Consider the following 22,242-nt stretch of genomic DNA (forward strand, 5'->3'; position numbering starts at 1 on the left):
GTGTGTCCAAACTTTTGACTGGTACTATATAAACTCAGCAAAAAGAGAAACGTCCTCTCACTGTCAACTGCCTTTATTTTCAGCAAACTTAACATGTGTAAATATTTGTATGAACATAACAAGATTCAACAACTGAGACATAAACTGAACAAGTTCCACAGACATGTGACATACCTGAACAAAGGGGTAACAGTCACTATCTGGTGTGGCCACCAGCTGCATTAAGTACTGCAGTGCATCTCCTCCTCATGGACTGCACCAGATTTGCCAGTTCTTGCTGTGAGATGTTACCCCACTCTTCCACCAAGGCGCCTGAAAGTTTCCAGACATTTCTGGGGGCAATGGCCCTAGACTCACCCTCCGATCTAAGAGGTCCCAGACGTGCTCAATGGGATTGAGATCCGGGCTCTTCGCTGGCCATGGTAGAACACTGACATTCCTGTCTTGCAGGAAATCACGCACAGAACAAGCAGTATGGCTGGTGGCATTTTCATGCTGGAGGGTCATGTCAGGATGAGCCTGCAGGAAGGGTACCACATGAGGGAGGAGGATGTCTTCCCTGTAACGCACAGCGTTGAGACAGCGTTGAGATTGCCTGTAATGACAACAGGCTCAGTCCGATGATGCTGTGACACACTGCCCCGGACCATGATGGACCCTCCACCTCCAAATCGATCCCGCTCCAGAGTACAGGCCTCGTGTAACGCTTTTTCCTTCAACGATAAACGTGAATCCGACCATCACCCCTGGTGAGACAAAACCGCAACACATCAGTGAAGAGCACTTTTTGCCAGTCCTGTCTGGTCCAGCGATGGTGGGTTTGTGCCCATAGGCGACGTTGTTGCCGGTGATGTCTGGTGAGGACCTGCCTTACAACAATCCCTCAGTCCAGTCTCTCTCAGCCTATTGCGGACAGTCTGAGCACTGATGGAGGGATTGTGCGTTGCTGGTGTAACTCGGGCAGTTGTTGTTGCCATCCTGTACTTGTCCCGCAGGTGTGATGTTCAGATGTACCGATCCTGTGCAGGTGTTGTTACACGTGGTCTGCCACTGAGAGGACGATCAGCTGTCCGTCCTGTCTCCCTGTAGCGCTGTCTTAGGCGTCTCACAGTACAGACATTGCAATTTATTTCCCTGGCCACATCTGCAGTCCTCATGCCTCCTTGCAGCATTTATTTTATTTATTTATTTAACCTTTATTTAACCAGGTAGGCAAATTGAGAACACGTTCTCATTTACAATTGCGACCTGGCCAAGATAAAGCAAAGCAGTTCGACACATACAACAACACATAGTTACACATGGAGTAAAACAAACATATAGTCAATGATACAGTGAAAAAAAATAAGTCTATATACAATGTGAGCAAGTGAGGTGAGATAAGGGAGGTGAAGGCAAACAAATATATGTATAAATAAATAAAAATATAAAAAGGCCATGGTGGCGAAGTAAATACAACACAGCAAGTAAAATAAAAACTAAAAAACACTGGAAGGGTTGGTTTGCAGTGGAAGAAAGCGCAAAGTAGAGACAGAAATAATGGGGTGCAAAGGAGCAAAATAAATAAATAAATACAGTAGGTAAAGAGGTAGTTGTTTGGGCTAAATTATAGATGGGCTATGTACAGGTGCAGTAATCTATGAGCTGCTCTGACAGCTGGTGCTTAAAGCTAGTGAGGGAGATAAGTGTTTCCAGTTTCAGAGATTTTTGTAGTTCGTTCCAGTCATTGGCAGCAGAGAACTGGAAGGAGAGGCGGCCAAAGGAAGAATTGGTTTTGGGGGTGACCAGAGAGATATAACTGCTGGAGCGCGTGCTACAGGTAGGTGTTGCTATGGTGACCAGCGAGCTGAGATAAGGGGGGACTTTACCTAGCAGGGTCTTGTAGATGACCTGGAACCAGTGGGTTTGGCGACGAGTATGAAGCGAGGGCCAGCCAACGAGAGTGTACAGGTCGCAGTGGTGGGTAGTATATGGGGCTTTGGTGACAAAACGGATGGCACTGTGATAGACTGCATCCAATTTATTGAGTAGGGTTTTGGAGGCTATTTTGTAAATGACATCACCGAAGTCGAGGATTGGTAGGATGGTCAGTTTTACAAGGGTATGTTTGGCAGCATGAGTGAAGGATGCTTTGTTGCGGAATAGGAAGCCAATTCCTATTCCTAGATTTAACTTTGGATTGGAGATGTTTGATGTGAGTCTGGAAGGAGAGTTTACAGTCTAACCAGACACCTAGGTATTTGTAGTTGTCCACATATTCTAAGTCAGAGCCGTCCAGAGTAGTGATGTTGGACAGGCGGGCAGGTGCAGGCAGCGATCGGTTGAAGAGCATGCATTTAGTTTTACTTGTATTTAAGAGCAATTGGAGGCCACGGAAGGAGAGTTGTATGGAATTGAAGCTCGCCTGGAGGGTTGTTAACACAGTGTCAAAAGAAGGGCCAGAAGTATACAGAATAGTGTCGTCTGCGTAGAGGTGGATCAGAGAATCACCAGCAGCAAGAGCGACATCATTGATGTATACAGAGAAGAGAGTCGGTCCAAGAATTGAACCCTGTGGCACCCCCATGGAGACTGCCAGAGGCCCGGACAACAGACCCTCCGATTTGACACACTGAACTCGATCAGAGAAGTAGTTGGTGAACCAGGCGAGGCAATCATTAGAGAAACCAAGGCTGTCGAGTCTGCCGATGAGGATGTGGTGATTGACAGAGTCAAAAGCCTTGGCCAGGTCAATGAATACGGCTGCACAGTATTGTTTCCTATCGATGGCGGTTAAGATATCGTTTATGACCTTGAGCGTGGCTGAGGTGCACCCATGACCAGCTCTGAAACCAGATTGCATAGCGGAGAAGGTATGGTGGGATTCGAAATGGTCGGTAATCTGTTTGTTGACTTGGCTTTCGAAGACCTTAGAAAGGCAGGGTAGGATAGATATAGGTCTGTAGCTGTTAGGGTCAAGAGTGTCCCCCCCTTTGAAGAGGGGGATAACCGCAGCTGCTTTCCAATCTTTGGGAATCTCAGACGACACGAAAGAGAGGTTGAAAAGGCTAGTAATAGGGGTGGCAACAATTTCAGCAGATAGTTTTAGAAAGAAAGGGTCCAGATTATCTAGCCCGGCTGATTTGTAAGGGTCCAGATTTTGCAGCTCTTTTAGAACATCAGCTGACTGTATTTGGGAGAAAGAGAAATGGGGAAGGCTTGGGCGAGTAGCAGAGGGGAGGGCAGTGCTGTTGTCCGGGGTAGGGGTAGCCAGGTGGAAAGCATGGCCAGCCGTAGAAAAATGCTTATTGAAATTCTCAATTATAGTGGATTTGTCGGTGGTGACAGTGTTTCCTATCTTCAGAGCAGTTGGAAGCTGGGAGGAGGTGTTCTTATTCTCCATGGACTTTACAGTGTCCCAGAACTTTTTTGAATTTGTGTTGCAGGAAGCAAATTTCTGCTTGAAAAAGCTAGCCTTGGCTTTTCTAACTGCCTGTGTATATTGGTTTCTAGCTTCCCTGAAAAGTTGCATATCACGGGGGCTGTTCGATGCTAATGCAGAACGCCATAGGATGTTTTTCTGTTGGTTAAGGGCAGTCAGGTCAGGAGAGAACCAAGGGCTATATCTGTTCCTGGTTCTAAATTTCTTGAATGGGGCATGCTTATTCAAGATGGTGAGGAAGGCATTTAAAAAAAATGTCCAGGCATCCTCTACTGACGGGATGAGATCAATATCCTTCCAGGATACCTCGGCCAGGTCGATTAGAAAGGCCTGCTCGCTGAAGTGTTTCAGGGAGCGTTTGACAGTGATGAGTGGAGGTCGTTTGACCGCTGACCCATTACGGATGCAGGCAATGAGGCAGTGATCGCTGAGATCTTGGTTGAAAACAGCAGAGGTGTATTTGGAGGGCAAGTTTGTTAGGGTGATATCTATGAGGGTACCCGTGTTTACAGAATTGGGGTGGTACCTGGTAGGTTCATTGATAATTTGTGTGAGATTGAGGGCATCAAGCTTAGATTGTAGGGTGGCTGGGGTGTTAAGCATGTTCAAATTTAGGTCGCCTAGCAGCACGAGCTCTGAAGATAGATGGGGGGCAATCAGTTCACATATAGTGTCCAGAGCACAGCTGGGGGCAGAGGGTGGTCTATAGCAGGCGGCAACGGTGAGAGACTTGTTTTTAGAGAGGTGGATTTTTAAAAGTAGAAGTTCAAATTGTTTGGGAACAGACCTGGATAGTAAAACAGAACTCTGCAGGCAATCTTTGCAGTAGATTGCAACACCGCCCCCTTTGGCCGTTCTATCTTGTCTGAAAATCTTGTAGTTGGGGATGAAAATGTCAGAATTTTTGGTGGTCTTTCTAAGCCAGGATTCAGACACGGCTAAAACATCCGGGTTGGCAGAGTGTGCTAAAGCAGTGAACAAAACAAACTTAGGGAGGAGGCTTCTAATGTTAACATGCATGAAGCCAAGGCTATTACGGTTACAGAAGTCATCAAAAGAGAGCGCCTGGGGAATAGGAGTGGAGCTAGGTACTGCAGGGCCTGGATTCACCTCTACATCACCAGAGGAACAGAGGAGGAGTAGGATAAGGGTACGGCTAAAAGCTATGAGAATTGGTTGTCTAGAACTTCTAGAGCAGAGAGTAAAAGGAAGTTTCTGGGGGCGATAAAATAGCTTAAAGGAATAATGTACAGACAAAGGTATGGTAGGATGTGAATACAGTGGAGGTAAACCTAGGTATTGAGTGATGATGAGAGAGATATTGTCTCTAGAAACATCATTGAAACCAGGTGATGTCATCGCATATGTGGGTGGTGGAACTGAGAGGTTGGATATGGTATAGTGAGCAGGGCTAGAGGCTCTACAGTGAAATAAGCCAATAAACACTAACCAGAACAGCAATGGACAAGGCATATTTACATTAAGGAGAGGCATGATCAATAAGGGTCCAGTGAGTAGAGGTTGGTTGGGGTCACGGCGATCCAGACAGCTGGCCGGGTAGATGGCTATCGGTAGCAAGATAGCATAGGATGGAGGTCTGTTTGTAGATACCTCGTGCGTTTCCGTCGGTAGGTTAGTGGGGTTCCGTGTGGTAGAGGGGATCAAATCAAATTGGCAAAATAGATATAGTGACCCAAGAAAAAATAAAATAAATAAATAATAATGATAATTGTCCGATATACTTATTCAGATAGCAGCCGATAAGACAGCTAACGATTAGCGGGCCCCAGATGAGCGTTCAGGTAACGTCGGGACGGAGGTGCCAGTTGGATAACTCCCTCGGGCAGATAACGTCGGCAGTCAGTCGTGAAGGCCCGGTGGGGCTCCGTATCTGCGGCAACAACAAAAAAAAAAACGGGTCCGGATAGGTGACTGTAGCCCAGGAATGGCTGATGGAACTCCTCAGCTGGCTAGCTCCGGAATTATTTGAGTTTGCTCCGGGATCGACGTAAGCCAATAGTCACACGGTTTGCAGCTAGCTGGTGCTATCAAGGTGCAAATGTCCAGAGCCTGCGGCTGAAATCCGGGGAAACTGAGAGAAAAAAAGTCCCGGAATGCTCCGGTCCGAGTCGCGTTGCACAAAAGTGCCGGTAGATTATCGAGCTAAAGGAATAGCTGATGACCACAAAACGTGGGCAGCTGAAACACCAACGCTAGCCGGCTAATTTCTGGGCAGCTACAGATTAGCTTCTGGCTAGCTATCGGATAGCTTCTGGTTAGCTTTCTGGCTAGCTTCTGAATTAGCCCCTGGCTAGCTTCCACGGTGGATTTTCAGATTTGAGGTAAATAATACTTTTTTGTAATTGGTGAAGCGGGTTGCAGGAAAGCTTTTGCAGGAAAGCTTTTGTAGTTGAGTTCTTGGATAATAAAATATATAAAAGATATGCGAAGAAAGGTGTAAATATATATATATACAGGACACGACAATACGAAACAGAAATGACGTCTGAACTGCTAAGCCATCAGCATGCCTAAGGCACGTTCACAGAGATGAGCAGGGACCCTGGGCATCTTTCTTTCAGTGTTTTTCAGAGTCAGTAGAAAGGCCTCTTTAGTGTCCTAAGTTTCCATAACTGTGACCTTAATTGCCTACCATCTGTATGCTGTTAGTGTCTTAACGACCGTTAGACAGGTGCATGTTCATTAATTGTTTATGGTTCATTGAACAAGCATGGGAAACATTGTTTAAACCCTTTACAAATGAAGATCTGTGATGTTATTTGGATTTTTACAAATGATCTTTGAAAGATAGTGTCCTGAAAAAGGGACGTTTCTTTTTTTACATTTACATTTTAAACATCACGCGTAGCCTACATTTCAGTATATACACACAAAATATCTAGGTCAAATAGGGGAGAGGCATAGTGCGGTGATGTGTTGCCGTTTCTGTTTTTTAAACCAGGTTTCTTGTTCATTTGAGCAATCTGAGATGGAAGGGAGTTCCATGCAATCATGGCTCTATATAATACTGTACTTTTTCTTGAATTTGTTCTGGACTGTGAAAAGACCCCTGGTGACATGTCTGGTGGGGTAAGTGTGTGTCAGAGCTGTGTTTAAGTTGACTATGCAAACCATTTTGAATTTTCTTATGAAAAGAAGAAGTGATGCAGTCAGTCTCTCCTCTACTTTTAGCTAAGAGAAATTGGCATGCATAGTATTGATATTAGCCCTCTGATTATAGTGAAGAGCAAGACATGCTGCTCTATGGGCCAGCTGTGATTTTCTAGGTCCTTCTTTGCAGCACCTGACCATATGACTGGGCAATAATCAAGATAAGATAAAACTAGACCCTGCAGGAGTGTGGTTTAAAAAAGCAGAGCATCTCTTTATCACGGACAGACCATGTAAACATTATTAAAGTAACCAGTGTTCAATGACTCTATGTACGTAGGACAAAGCAGTCTCTAAGGTGCAGGGTAGAGTACCGGGTGGTAGCTAGCTAGTAACAGTGACTAAGGTTCAGGTTAGGGTACTGGGTGGAGGCCGGCTAGATTAACATTTTGATGGCCTGGAGATAGAAGCTGTTTAATTAACAGTGTCTCGGTCCCAGCTTTGATGCACCTGTACTGTTTCCACCTTCTAGATGGTAGCGGGGTGAACGGGCCATGGCCTGGGTGGCTGAGATCCTTGATGATCGTCTTGGCCTTCCTGTGACACCGGGTGCTGTAGACATCCTGTAGGGCTGGCAGTGTGCCCCCGATGATGCGTTTGGCCGACCGCACCATCCTCTGGAGAGCCCTGCGGTTGTGGACAGTGCAATTGCCGTACCAGGTGGTGATACAGCCCGACAGAATGCTCTCAATGGTGCATCTGTAGAACTTTGTGAGGTTCCTATGAGCATAGCCAAATCTCTTCAGTGCTGTAGCGCCTTTTTCACCACACTTTCTGTGTGAAGGGACCATTTCAGGTCGTCAGTGATGTGCACGCCAAGGAAATTGAAGCCTTTGACCTTCTCGGCTGCGGCCCCGTCGATGTGGATGGGGGCGTGATCTCTCTGCTGTCTCCTGTAGACCACGATCAGCTCCTTTGTTTTGTTGACGTTGAGGGAAAGATTATTCTCCTGGCACCACTCCGCCAGGGCTCTCACCTCCTTCCTGTAGGCTGTCTCGTCATTGTTGGTAATCAGGCCTACCACTGTTGTCTTGTCAGCAAACTTGAGGATTGAGTTGGAGACTTGCGTAGCCACGCAGTCATGGATGAACAGGGAGTACAGGAGAGGGCTGAGCACACACCCCTGTGGGGCCCCAGTGTTGAGGTTCAGTGTGTCAGAGGTGTTGTTGCTTACCTTCACCACTTGGGGTCGGACAGTTAAGAGTTGCACAGGGAGGGGTACAGACCCAGGGCCCTCAGCTTAGTGATGAACTTGGAGGGCACTAGGGTGTTGAAGACTGAGCTGTTGTCTCACATAAGTATTTCTCTTGTACAGGTGGGATAGGGCAGTGTGCAGGGAAATGGCCATTGCTTCGTCCGTGGATCTGTTGAGACGGTATGCAAATTGTATGGGGTCTAGGTTGTTGGGTAAGGTGGAGGTGATAAGGCCCTTAACTAGCCTTTCAAAGCACTTCATGATGAAAGAAGTGAGTGCTACGGGGCGATAGTCATTTAGTTCAGTTACATTCCCTTTCTTGGGTACAGGAACAATGGTGGACATCTTGAAGCAGTCTGGACACGATTAAAGAAATCGGGTGTGTTACTGCAGGGCTGGAATGAAAGCCTGAACACCCATGTAAATCTCCAGGACCGTTACCTGGATGGAACAGCAATGGTCATGTGGTGCAATAGTTTTTTTGTGGTTTGAAACAGTCCTGTTCAATGCATAGCAACATGCAGTGCCTTCCAAAAGTATTCACACCCCTTATTCCACATTTTTTTGTGTTACAAAGTGGGATTAAAATTGATTTAATATGCATTTTTTTTGTCAACGATCTACACAAAATAATGTGCAATGTCAAAGTGGAAGAAAAATGTATATATCTTGATTAGATAAGTATTCAACCCCCTGAGCCAATACATGTTAGAGTCACCTTTGGCAGCGATTACAGCAGTGAGTATTTCTGGGTAAGTCTCTAAGAGCTTTCCACACCTGGATTGTGCAACATTTGCCCATTATTATTTTCAAAATTCTTCAAGCTCTGTCAAATTGGTTGTTGATCATTGCTCGACAACCATTTTCAGGTCTTTCCATAGATTTTCAAGCAGATATAAGTCAAAACTGTAACTCGGCCACTCAAGAACATTCACTTTCTTCTTGGTAAGCAAATCCAGTGTAGATTTGGCCTTTTGTTTTAGGTTATTGTCCTGCTGAAAGGTGAATTCATCTCCCAGTGTCTGGTGGAAAGCAGACTGAACCAGGCTATCCTCTAAGATTTTTCCTGTGCTTAGCTCAATTCCGCTTCTTTTTTATCCTGAAAAACTCCCCAGTCCTTAACGATTACAAGCATACCTATAACATGATGCAGTCACCACTATGCTTGAATATATGGAGAGTGGTACTCAGTAATGTGTTGTATTGGATTTTCCCCAAACAGAACACTCAGTATTCAGGACGAGAAGTTAATTGCATTGCCACATTTTTTACAGTGCCTTGTTAGTTGTTAGTTACTTAGTACCTTGTTGCAAACAGGATGCATGTTTTGGAGTATTTTTATTCTGTACAGGTTTCCTTCTTTTCACTCTGTTAATTAGCTTAGTATGTGGAGTAACTGCAATGTTGTTGATCCATCCTCAGTTTTCTCCTATCACAGCAATTAAACTCTGTTACTATTTTAAAGTCAGCATTGGCCTCATGGTGAAATCCCTGAATGGTTTCCTTCCTCTCTGGCAATTGAGTTAGGAAGGACTCCTTTATCTTTGTAGTGACTGGGTGTATTGATGCACCATCCAAAGTGTAATTTATAACTTCATCATGCTCAAAGGGATATTCAATGTCTGCTTCGACCCCCCCCCATCTACTCCATGGTCTTTATGGTTTTATATGTGTTTGAAATTCAGTGCTCGAATGAGGGACCTTACAGATAATTGTATGTGTGGAATACAGAAATTAGGTAGTCATTTAAAAATAATTTTAAACACTATAATTGCACACAGAGTGAGTCCATGCAACTTATTATGTGACTTGTTAACCAATTTTTTACTTCGGAATGTATTTAGGTTTGCCATAAAAAAGGGTTGAGTAGTTATTGACACAAGACATTTCAGCTTTTCATTTTTTATTAATTTGTAAAAATTGTATAACATAATTCAACTTTTACATTATGGTGCATTGTGTGTAGACCAGTAATAAAAATAACACAACAAAATGTGGAAAAAGTCAAGGGATGTGAATACTTTCTGAAGACACTGTACATGTTAAGTTACGTATTGGCAACTGTGGTATGCTACAACTGTGCTACGTGGAGGTTCTTTGAAATAAATGCAAGTCAGCACTTATGCTCTAAATGTGAACCACATTGTTCCAACTTCCAACAGACACAATGGTACATGTTAATTTACAATATTTGAACTGGGCAGTTTTGTTTCTTTTTGAAAGGGGGAGCAGGGTGGTTCTATCTAAATCCAGTTAAATGTACACGGCAACTCAGCCACAGTGAGGGTAAACAAAGAGCTGCTGGCTTCCTGAGTGTAAGCAGTTTTATCGGACAAAGGAGAATGTAGCCTATGTGGCGCGGAGAGAGGGAGGATGTGAGCTGAGTTGTTGGTGGTTGTTGTGACTTCGAAAGTATTCTGTCACGTTCACGTTGTATTCAGCAGTAGAACGGTCTGAAAAGAAAACAACGTTCAACTGACAATTAGGTGGTCATAGACTACTTTCTTTTTGCAGTTCCAAGTAGTTAACAAAAGCATTGGTTGTGTCAGTTAGCACTGGATTTAATGCTACCAATTAAGACGTGAAATTAGATAATACAGTCGTAATAGTTCAGCTTGTCCAGGAAAAGTAGGTAGCTGCCTCCTTTCGATGAAGCAACAGGAAAGCCCTCATTTCCCAATGAAATCGTTGCACTCGCTCAACCGTACTGTCCGAAAGTTGAATGTTTACACGGCAGATGCTGGCAGGGGTAAGCGACCAAAAGATAACCTCGTAGCTGAGCTCCTCTGATTGGGCCTTGTTTTAATGGTGATCTGACTGCAACAAACCCAACGCTGGAGTGTGACCCTATTCCACCAAGGAATAACAGTAAAGTAGACAGTCGGCCCCTCTCAGTGGTCACTTTATTTTAGAAATGGATCGAATGACTTCATTACATTTACATTTTAGTCATTTAGCAGACACTTTTATCCAGAGCGACTTACAGGAGCAATTAGGGTTAGGTGCCTTGCTCAAGGGCACATCTATAGTTTTCATTAATTTCCCTTTTAAATGGGTTTACAGTGGTTAAACTATTTGTTTTAGTTGTGTTCAGACTCTTAGTTAGCATAGTCTTATTTTGCATAGTCTTATTTTCACATATAAAAATAAAAATGTACACTACGTGGCCAAACATATGTGGACACCTGCTCGTCGAACAACTCATTCCAAAATCATGGTCATTAATATGGAGTGGGTCCCCCCTTTGCTGCAATAACAACATCCACTCTTCTGGGAAGGCTTTCCACTAGATGTTGGAACATTGCTGCGGGGATATGCTTCCATTCAGCCACAAGAGCATTAATGAGGTTGGGCACTGATGTTGGGCGATTAGGCCTGGCTCGCAGTCGACATTCCAATTCATCCCAAAGGTATTTGATGGGGTTGAGGTCAGGGCTCTGTGGAGGTCAGTCAAGTTCTTCCACACCGATCTGGTCAAACCATTTCTGTATGGACCTCAATTTGTGCACGGGGGCATTGTCATGGTGAAACAGGAAAGGGCCTTCTCCAAACTATTGCCACAAAGTTGGAAGCACAGAATCGTCTAGAATGTCATTGTATGCTGTAGTGTTAAGATTTCCCTTCACTGGAACTAAGGGGCCTAGACCGAACCATGAAAATCAGCCACAGACCATTATTCCTCCTCCACCAAACTTTACAGTTGGCATATGCATTTGGGCAGGTAGCGTTATCATGGCATCCGCCAAACCCAGATTCATCCGTCGGACTGCCAGACACTCCAGAGAACGCGTTTCCACTGCTCCAGAGTCCATTGGCGGAGAGATTTACACCACTCTAGTCGACACTTGGCGTTGCGTATGGTGATCTTAGGCTTGTGTGCGTCTGCTCGGCCATGGAAACCAATCAATCAATCAAATGTATCTGTAAAGCCCTTTTTACATCAGCCGATGTCACAAAGTGCTATACAGAAACCCAGCCTAATACCCCAAACAGCAAGCAATGCAGATGTAGAAGCATGGTGGCTAGGAAAAACTCCCTAGAAAGGCAGGAACCTAGGAAGAAATCTAGAGAGGAACCAGGCTCTGAGGGTGGCCAGTCCTCTTCTGGCTGTGCCGGGTGGAGATTATTACAGGACATGACCAAGATGTTCAAACGTTCATAGATGACCAACAGGGTCAAATAATAAGAATTTACAGGGGTTGTAGGTCAGCACCTCAGGAGTAAATGTCAGTTGGCTTTTCATAGCCGATCATTCAGAGTTAGAGACAGCAGAGAGAGAGAGAGAGAGAGTTGAAAACACCGGTCCGGGACAAGGTAGCACGTCCGGTGAACAGGTCAGGGTCCCATAGCCGCAGGCAGAACAGTTGAAACTGGAGCAGCAGCACGGCCAGGTGGACTGGGGATAGCAAGCAGTCATTAGGCCAGGTAGTCCTGAGGCATGGTCCTAGGGCTCAGGTCCTCTGAGAGAAAGAGAGAAAGAGATAGAGGGAGCATACTTAAATTCACACAGGACACCAGATAAGACAGGAGAAATACTCCAGATATAACAGACTGATCCTAGCCCCCCGACACAAACTATTGCAGCATAAATACTGAAGGCTGAGAGAGGAGGGGTCGGGAGATACTGTGGCCCCGTCCGACAATACCCCCGGACAGGGCCAACCAGGCAGGATATAACCCCACCCACTTTTCCAAAGCACAGCCCCCACACCACTAGAGGGATATCTTCAACCACCAACCTACTACCTACTAACCTAGAAATGAGTCTTCAATAAAGACTTAAAGGTCGAGACCGAGTCTGCGTCTCTCACATGGATAGGCAGACCATTCCATAGGAGAAAGTCCTGCCTCCAGCTGTTTGCTTAGAAATTCTAGGGACAATAAGGAGGCCTGCATCTTGTGACCATAGCGTACGTGTCGGTATGTACGGCAGGACCAGATCGGAGAGATAGGTAGGAGCAAGCCCATGTCATTTCATGAAGCTCCCAACGAACAGTTATTGTGCTGATGTTGCTTCCAGAGGTAGTTTGGAACTCTGTAGTGAGTGTTGCAACCGAGGACAGACGTTTTTTTACACGCTGCATGCTTCAGCATTCGGCGGCCCCGTTCTGTGAGCTTGTGTGGCCTACCACTTTGCGGTTGAGCCATTACTCCTAGACGTTTATATTTCCCAATAACAGCACTTACAGTTGACCGGCGCTTCTCTAGTGGGACAGAAATTGTATGAACTGACTTGTTGGAAAGGGGGCATCCTATGACGGTGCCACGTTGAAAGTCACTGAGCTCTTCAGTAAGGGCCATTCTACTGCCAATGTTTGTCTATGGAGATTTCATAGCTGTGTGCTCGAATTTATACATCTGTCAGCAACGGGTGTGGCTGAAATAGCCGAATCCGCTAATTTTCCTCATCAATCTACACACAGTACCCCATAATGACAAAGCAAAAACACCGTTTTAGAAATTTTTGCAAATGTATAAAAAAATCATTAAATATTACATACGTATTCAGACTTTTTACTCAGTAATTTGTTGAAGCACCTTTGGCAGCGATTACAGCCTTAAGTCTTCTTGGCTATGACGCTACAAGCTTGGCACATCTGTATTTGGGGAGTTTCTCCAATTCTTTTCTCCCACTCAAGCTCTGTCAAGTTGGGTGGGGTGCGTCACTGAACAGCTATTTTCAGGTCTCTCCAGAGATGTTTGATCGGGTTCAAGTCCGGGGTCTGGCTGGGCCACTCAAGAACATTCAGAGACTAGGGTCGTTGTCCCGTTGGAAGGTGAACCTTCGCCCCAGTCTGAGATCCTGAGCGCTCTGGAGCAGGTTTTCTTGAAGGATCTCTCAGTACTTTACTCCATCTATCCATCCATCCTGACTAGTCTCCCAGTCCCTGCCACTGAAAAGCATCCCTACAGCATGATGCTGCCACCATCATGCTTCACCTTAGGGATTGTGCCAGGTTTCCTCCTGACGTGATGCTTGGCTTTCAGGCCAAAGAGTTCAATCTTGGTTTCATCAGACCTGAGAATCTTGTTTGTATGAGAGTCTTTAGGTGCCTTTTGGCAAACTCCAAGCGGGCTGTCATGTGCGTTTTTTTTCTTGTCTGGCCACTCTACCATAAAGCCGGATTGGTGGAGTGCTGCAGAGATCGTTGTCCTTCTGGAAGATTCTCCCATCTCCACACAGGAACTCTGGAGCCATGTCAGAGTGACCATTGGGTTCTTGGTCACCTCCCTGACCAAGGACCTTCTCCCTCAATTGCTCAGTTTGGCCAGCTCTAGGAAGAGTCTTGGTGGTTCCAAACTTCTTTCATTTAAGAATGATGGAGGCCACTGTGTTCTTGGGGACCTTCAATACTGCAGACATGTTTTGTTACCCTTCCCTAGATATGTGCCTCGACACAATCCTGTCTTGAATTCCTTTGACCTCATGGCTTAGTTTTTGCTTTGACATGCACTGTCAACTGTGGGACCTTATATAGACAGGTGTGTGCCTTTCCAAATCATGTCCAATCAAGTGAATTTACCACAGGTGGACTCCAATCAAGTTGTAGAAACATCTCAAGGATGATCATTGAAAACACGATGCACCTGAGCTCAATTTCGAGTCTCATTGTAAAGGGTCTGAATACTTATGTAAATTAGGTATTTCGTTTTTTTATTTTGAATACATTTGCAAACATTTCTGAAAACCAGTTTTTTTAGAACACGGCTATAATGTAACAAAATGTGGAAAACGTCAAGGGGTCTGAATAATTTCCGAATGCACTGTATATATCCTATATGATGAAACAAACAATCAACAGCTTCTTTTGTACTGTAACTTTTCAAGGTGGCCTTTTCCCACATTTGATGGTTCCCCCTAGCCTGGTCTCATACTGTAAGTGCCATAGCCAACTGCTCTTCTATATCCTATGGTATGACACCAAATTATTACAGAGAGGAGTTTGCTAAAGCACAAAACAGACTGGAACACCAGGCTAGGATACCACTGCCAGGATGTTTTGATTAAAATGGTCAATTTATATGGGGTGTGTTCTTGTCTACACAGGTACAATGGCTCCCTACCCAACGGAGACAGGGGGAGGCGTAAAAGCCGCTTTGCACTGTGCCGGAGACCCAAGGCCAGCGGGGTGAAACCCAGCACAGTACACGTGGCGTGCACACCTCAGGCAGCCAAGGTAGGAGCTAGGAAACAGTCATACTGTATGCTTGAATTTAAGACTTATTTCTGTAATCGTAGAAAATCTCTTATTTATTGTAATGTATGCTTGATAAAAACAAGACGATAGTGACGGCATTGTCTCTTGTTGCACTAATACACAATCTTCTCTCTATAATAGGCATTATATCTCCACTCAGAACAGGGGCGCCTGAAGTAAATGTAATTGGTAATGACATCATCCTGCTACTCCTAACATCAAACTTTTCCCTCACCACCTGCAGGCCATCAGCAACAAGGACCAGCACAGTATCTCCTACACTCTGTCCCGGGCCCAGACGGTGGTGGTGGAGTACACTCATGACAGCAATACAGACATGTTCCAGGTGAGTGTGTCCCCAGCGTGTCCTCACTGCTCAAGTCAAGCCTGGTCCCAGATCTGTTGTGCTGTCTTGCCAACATACATGGTCAACTGTGTGATCACGCTCGCCGTAGCCGATGTGAGTAAGACCTTTGAACAGGTTAACATTCACAAGGCCGCAGAGCCAGACGAATTACCAGGAAGCATACGCAGAGCATGCGCTGACCAGCTGGCAAGTGTCTTCACTGACATTTTCAACCTCTCCCTGACCCTGTCTGTAACACCTACATGTTTCAAGCCGGACCACCATAGTCCCTGTGCCCAAGAACGCCAAGGTAACCTGTCTAAATGACTATCGCCCTGTAACAGTCACATCTGTAGACATGAAATGCTCTAAAAGGCTAGCGTTCATAGGCTAGGTTGAATAGGGAAAATTTGAGTATCATGTAGTAGCCTAAACGATGTTACATTGAACTGGGTGAATGTAATATGAATGACAGTCATCCAATATGCTGTAATAGAAATAAGGCCATGCTCATAAAAAAACTTATCATCCTCCCTCATCTTGAACGTTACCGACTGCCACTGCTGTACATCCTGTATAGACAGTACAGATTTGACGAATTACATTGTGCCTTTTCGAAGCTGATTCAGCAGGCAGTTAAGCAGTGAGACCGTATGGGGCTCAGGTGCACCCTGCCATTCCTTTCTGATAAGCCCACATCACCCTCTCTCTCTCTCTCTCTCTCTCTCTCTCTCTCTCTCTCTCTCTCTCTCTCTCTCTCTCTCTCTCTCTCTCTCTCTCTCTCTCTCTCTCTCTCTCTCTTTCTCTTACATCACTCTTCAATGTTCTTTCTCTCTCTCTCTTTCTCTCTCCCCCCTCTCTCTCCTTCTCTATCCATCACACACACTCTCTCTCTCTCTCTCTCTCTCTCTCTCTCTCTCTCTCTCTCTCGCTCTCTCTCTCTCTCTATCTTTTACATCTCTCTATAACTCGCTCTCTTTTACGTCCCTGTTGTCTCCTGAATGCGTTTCCCTAAGTAGAGAATAATTGTTCCGTTCACACACCCAAGGAACAAATATCAAATCAAATGTATTTATATAGCCCTTCTTACATCAGCTGATATCTCAAAGTGCTGTACAGAAACCCAGCCTAAAACCCCAAACAGCAAGCAATGCAGGTGTAGAAGCACGGTGGCTAGGAAAAACTCCCTAGAAAGGCCAAAACTTAGGAAGAAACCTAGAGAGGAACCAGGCTATGAGGGGTGGCCAGTCCTCTTCTGGCTGTGCCGGGTGGAGATTATAACAGAACATGGCCAAGATGTTCAAATGTTCATAAATGACCAGCATGGTCAAATAATAAAAGTCAGCATCTCAGGAGTAAATGTGAGTTGGCTTTTCATAGCCGATCATTAAGAGTATCTCTACCGCTCCTGCTGTCTCTAGAGAGTTGAAAACAGCAGGTCTGGGACAGGTAGCACGTCCGGTGAACAGGTCAGGGTTCCATAGCCGCAGGCAGAACAGTTGAAACTGGAGCAGCAGCAAATATCATAGTGATGACAATAAGGAGCAATGTCTTTCTTCACATTCATAGAAAGTCTAAACACACACACACAGAGACCCTTGTCTCGACTGTCTCCACTCATAGTGATTTACAGGCGTGAACAGTCTGACGGTGGCCAGCGGTGCTGTTACTCCATTACGTCTGCATGACATCGATGACAGCCTCAGCTAACATAAATCTGAAAATGTTTCCCTTTCTTTCCTACATTAATTTTCCACCTGTCTTTTCTCTCAATCTCATAGTCCAAGTCCTGATCTGCATGTGCTTTAGCCAACTCTAACTAATGAATGGCATGAAAACGATAGAAGGCTTGGCTAACGGGCAACAATCTTAGTAAAAGCACTAATGGTTGAGAGACCACATAAAAAGGAGACAAGGAAAGGAAGCTATTTGAGTACTGAGACACATATCTGGGATTCCTTAAGCTAATCTAAATATAGAACTGAATCAGTTTAGTTACTATATATGCCTCTCTAAAAGCTTTTTTTTTTGCATGAACATTACTAAAGCTAAATGGAGTATACACTCTGATTACTCATATACCTCTTTTCCCTTCCATCCCAGATTGGGCGTTCCACAGAGAGCCCCATAGACTTTGTGGTGACGGACACGGTGCCTGGCAGCCAGCAGAGCCACGGGGGGGAGGGCCAGACCCAGACCCAGTCTATCCAGAGCACCATCTCGCGCTTCGCCTGCCGCATCATCTGCCAGCGGAGCCCGCCGTACACCGCTCGCATCTACGCCGCCGGCTTCGACTCCTCCAAGAACATCTTCCTGGGGGTGAGTTGGTGATTGTGATGACAACAAAATAGCTGCCATATAATTAGGATAGAAATACTACTAATATGATATACTGTACCTCTGTAAGCATTTGCAATTAGCATTCATGATGCAATGACGTTTATAAGCCATCATATAACCTCGAAATAACTATGAACTATTAGAACTAAAAGTATTGCACACATTTTTCTGAAACTCTCCCTTTCTACTTTCTATCCCTTCTTTCCCCCAGGAGAAGGCAGCCAAGTGGAGGACACAGGACGGACAGATGGACGGGCTGACCACGAATGGCGTGCTGGTGATGCACCCTCGCCACGGCTTCACGCAGGACTCCAAGCCAGGCGTGTGGAGAGAGATCTCTGTCTGTGGCAAAGTCTTCACCCTCAGAGAGACCCGCTCCGCCCAGCAACGGGGCAAGATGGTGGGTAGCTAGTAGATACAGACATAGACACAAGCATGCACACAGGCACACATGTACACACACAGATGCGTGCGCACACATGAAGTAGCAAGCCCTAACATGTGTAGATGTGAGCACTTGCAGAAACATAACATGTTCAAACACACACACACACACACACACACACACACACACACACACACACACACACACACACACACACACACACACACACACACACACACACACACACACACACACACACACTCCTGTGTAGTCTCATTGAGTGAGTCTCCTCCCTGTAAGCCATGCCTTGCCATTGTTTTGCAGGGACATTGTTTTAAGTAGATGTTTCTGAAGCATTCATACTGGACTAATTGAATGGAAGCCGCCAGCTAATATCCCCAGTTCTCACTTTAACTCGGAACAATTGACTCTAGAACAATTTTTCAGAACATAGACTCTACCGTCCTCCAAAATGTTATTGTTGGGTAACTTCATTAAGCCATTAAACAACTGCTCTGTGATATGAGCAGATGGGACATCTTAACAAATTCACGAGTTATCTCAGTTGTACAGAATAGTCTGGTTGGATGGGCTTTAGCTGTTTGAGGTCTCTGTTTCTCATACACAGAAATCAGCATCTGATTTATAGTGTGATAGGTCTGTTATGTCACCGATAATGACCTCCCCTGGAAAACCCTGACTCTAGACTTTTAAGTTCCATCCCCTTCTCCCAGAGACCACACAGTCAGTTTGGAAGATTTCAGTAAGTCAGAGGAATTCTCATAGGAATCCCCCCCCCCCCCCCCCACACTCCTAACCTCACCTTCATTTTGGGAGGAATGACTGAGAGTCTGAGACATGCTGTTATTATGATTATGATGTGGTTTGGCCTTTAGACTTTAAAACTGAGGCATGAGAACGGCCAGGGAAGGGGGGAGGAAATGCCGAGAGCTGATAAGGGAGAAAGAGAGGAAGGGATGCTGGTTCAATGGGTTTAGTCACAGCAGGTCTGCACCTTGTCTGAAACAAAAGCAAGACCTCTTTGATCTATTATTGAGGTACATACCGAAGGCCAATAATACAGGACAATGCTCAATATAATACTGAAATATACTTACAGTATCTCTCCTCACTTAAAAAAAAAAATGAAAAGCACTACATTAAGTCCTTAATGGAGAACCCAGGATCCCCCCTTCACCCCACAGCTATAAAATGTGGCATCGCAGGTTGCCGTCTACAGGACCATTGACACATTTAATCAAGGCAGGCTGCAGAGCAACACCATGTGGAGCATGTGTTTGTATTGTGTTTGTTAATATCTTGCCATCTGTTTGCTAATATCTCTGTGTCTCTTGCAGGTGGAGAGCGAGAGCCAGGAACTGGTGGACGGCTCGCTGATCGACCTGTGCGGCGCCACCCTCCTGTGGCGCACGGCCGAGGGCCTCTCGCGCACCCCCACCGTGAAGCACCTGGAGGCCCTGCGGCAGGAGCTGAATGCCGGGCGGCCCCAGTGCCCCGTGGGTTTCAACACCCTGGCCTTCCCCAGCCTCCGCCGCAAGGAGATCCTGGATGAGAAGCAGCCCTGGGCCTACCTCCGATGCGGCCATGTGCACGGCTACCATGGCTGGGGAGGCCAAGGACGGGAGCCTGAGGATGAGGTGGTGGAGGTGGGCCGGGAGAGGGAGTGCCCCATGTGCCGAACCAGGGGGCCGTATGTACCGTTATGGCTGGGATGTGAGGCGGGGTTTTACCTGGATGCAGCACCGCCCACACACGCCTTTAGTCCGTGCGGTCATGTGTGCTCGGAGAAGACGGCAGCGTTCTGGAGTCAGATCCCGCTGCCACACGGCACACACACCTTCCACGCCGCTTGTCCGTTCTGCGTGCAGCAACTGGCCGGCGAGAGCGGCTACCTCAGACTCATCTTCCAAGGGCCCCTGGACTAGATAATGGACAGTGGTCTCCTCCCAAACCCCAACTGACGCTTCACAACAACCAGGGTTGTGATCATTAGGGCACACAACCGAAAACATCTTAAAACATTTTGCAACAGAAAATGAACATTTGAGTTTCTTATTGAACAAATCCAGGTAGTCCCTCACTGTTTCAGACAGTTTTTTTTCTGTTTGGCGCTCTAATGAGCATGACCCATGGCCATTCGATAACCAAGTGAATGGTGGAAAAACCGCTAAAGGACTGTTAAACATTTCTTAACATAAATATTTTGGAGAGCTACGGAATACTTTTTTTTGCTTCTCTCATTTCAAGTGACCTTTTTTCTAGCAGTGCTGTTTTCGATACTATAATTCTATTTTCATGTTAACAATGAAAAAGCGCTACAGTATATGCCAGCACAGCAAACTCTTCCACAGGTGCAGATTTGTAATGTTCTGATGCAAAATCCATTGTGAGGATGTGTGGTGTGGCTTGATGTTTATAGCCGTTTCTTTTTCTATCTGAAACTTATGAGGCAATTGTAGCAGAAACAAGCATACTTTGTAATGCTAGCTACTGTTTTGGAAGTGACCTCCTTTTTCTTAGACATGAAGACCCATGTTGTTAAACTAGGCCTAGTAAAATTTATATTTGGCGATTGCGTAAAAAAAGTGCTTATGACCTTATACCTTTTTTACCATGAATCCCAACATGTACCCTATCTTAATGTTATCAATCACCACATCAACAGGTATAAGGTGGTATAAGAAGTGGAAGAAGTACCTAATAAAAAACAATATCACTTTTGTCTCTGTGTACCCTTCTGTACAAGGACTGGAGAAACAGATCTATAAATTGACTGGTGGAAACTTGTCGACATTGACACTGTGTCCAGAATGTGTTCAAGCAAGCAAGTGATCCGTTTTTGTTCAATTGAAGTGTGGCCCTAAACACATTGACTTTTCATATGGTATGAAAATTTTACCCTCTTATCTTCCATGTGTACCTGCATTCAGTGTGTATATAATATTTATGTTTGTGTGTATGTTAATGTACCCGTGTTTCGTCTTCTGATCTTAATTTACACAGTGATTTGTACTCCAATTTGAGTAATGTTTGAGAGCTTATTTTCTTTACCGTTCAACCAACTTATATTCAAGTTTTACCAATTTATTCTGCTTTATATCCTCTTGATCGCCTGATGCCTTCATACAGGATGTTGAGTATTATTTCTGCAAAGAGGGTTGCTGTGGCAGACAACAGAATTTTTTACCAACTTGAAACAATAAAAGTTAAAAGCTTTGAAATTGTTCACATTTGTGAGTGCTCTCTTTTTTCCCAATCCACTGTTGGAATCCAAGATCATCAATAGACACTGGACAGAACTCATGTATACTAGATATTTGGTGTATTTAGCTAAAATAAATAAGATATGCAATAACATTCACCCTATTATACACAGCATTCATTTGGATTGACAGTACTAGCTAGTTCACATAAAAATGACCTTTTCCACTTATGAGAATGTGAAAATTGTCAGTTGTAAGCAGTAAGTAGGGGATGGGCAACTATATTTGTATTTTTTTTAGGAATTAATTTGGGTTCTCAACTAACTGTTGAGAGTTGTAATAATAGAATACACAAGGTGCTATTTAGAAATGTGTTTGTGCATCAGCAGTCACTCAATTAGCCCATGTCAGCTAAAAGGTTTTCGATTGGTAAGTTAGTCTAGCGGCCAGCTATCTAAACTTGTAGTAAGCATGGGCGAATTACCGACCGGGGTGGGGCCCATTGATCATCAGTTATCATATTAAAAACTGAAAACATTTGCGTTCATCCTATGGCAAAATGTGTAGAATTGCAAGAAATAAGATGTAAAACTGCACATTTTTCTCTCCACCACATGGCAAAACATTCTTCTCTCCACCACATGGTAAAATGAGTAAAATTGAAAGAAATAAGATGTAAAACTGCACATTTTTCTCTCCATCCCATGGAAAAACGAGTAAAATGGCATGAAATTAGTTATAAAATTGCTAAATGTTCTCTCCACCCCATGGCAAAATGTGTAAAATTGCTGGAAATTAATTTAAAACATTTTTGTTATCTCTTCACTCCCATGAGGGGGGTGCACTGAAATGTTTTGCTCAGAAGGTGGGGGTGTGTGTGGGGGGGGGGGGGGGGGTGTATGGATATGGGTACCCACTGCAGCCCCTCATGAGGAGTTCCGTTTTTTTGTGGCCCCCCACG

The 22,242-nt window shown here is 44.9% G+C and overlaps 1 protein-coding gene across 1 annotated transcript in view; it reads left to right on the forward strand.

The window, feature by feature from the left end:
* LOC139567496 (E3 ubiquitin-protein ligase pellino homolog 1-like) overlaps nt 1–21,304 on the forward strand; it is a 45,584-nt gene extending 24,280 nt beyond the window's left edge. Inside the window, exons 3-7 of the mRNA XM_071388812.1 lie at nt 14,836–14,965; nt 15,231–15,332; nt 17,436–17,651; nt 17,884–18,072; nt 19,416–21,304. Of these exons, the coding sequence (XP_071244913.1) occupies nt 14,836–14,965; nt 15,231–15,332; nt 17,436–17,651; nt 17,884–18,072; nt 19,416–20,003 (1,225 nt within the window). The 3' untranslated portion in view covers nt 20,004–21,304. The remainder of the gene's footprint in view (nt 1–14,835; nt 14,966–15,230; nt 15,333–17,435; nt 17,652–17,883; nt 18,073–19,415) is intronic.
* The last annotated feature ends 938 nt before the right edge of the window (nt 21,305–22,242 follow it).

The sequence above is a fragment of the Salvelinus alpinus genome, chromosome 2, assembly GCF_045679555.1.
Source record: "Salvelinus alpinus chromosome 2, SLU_Salpinus.1, whole genome shotgun sequence".
Taxonomy (NCBI): Eukaryota; Metazoa; Chordata; class Actinopteri; order Salmoniformes; family Salmonidae; genus Salvelinus; species Salvelinus alpinus.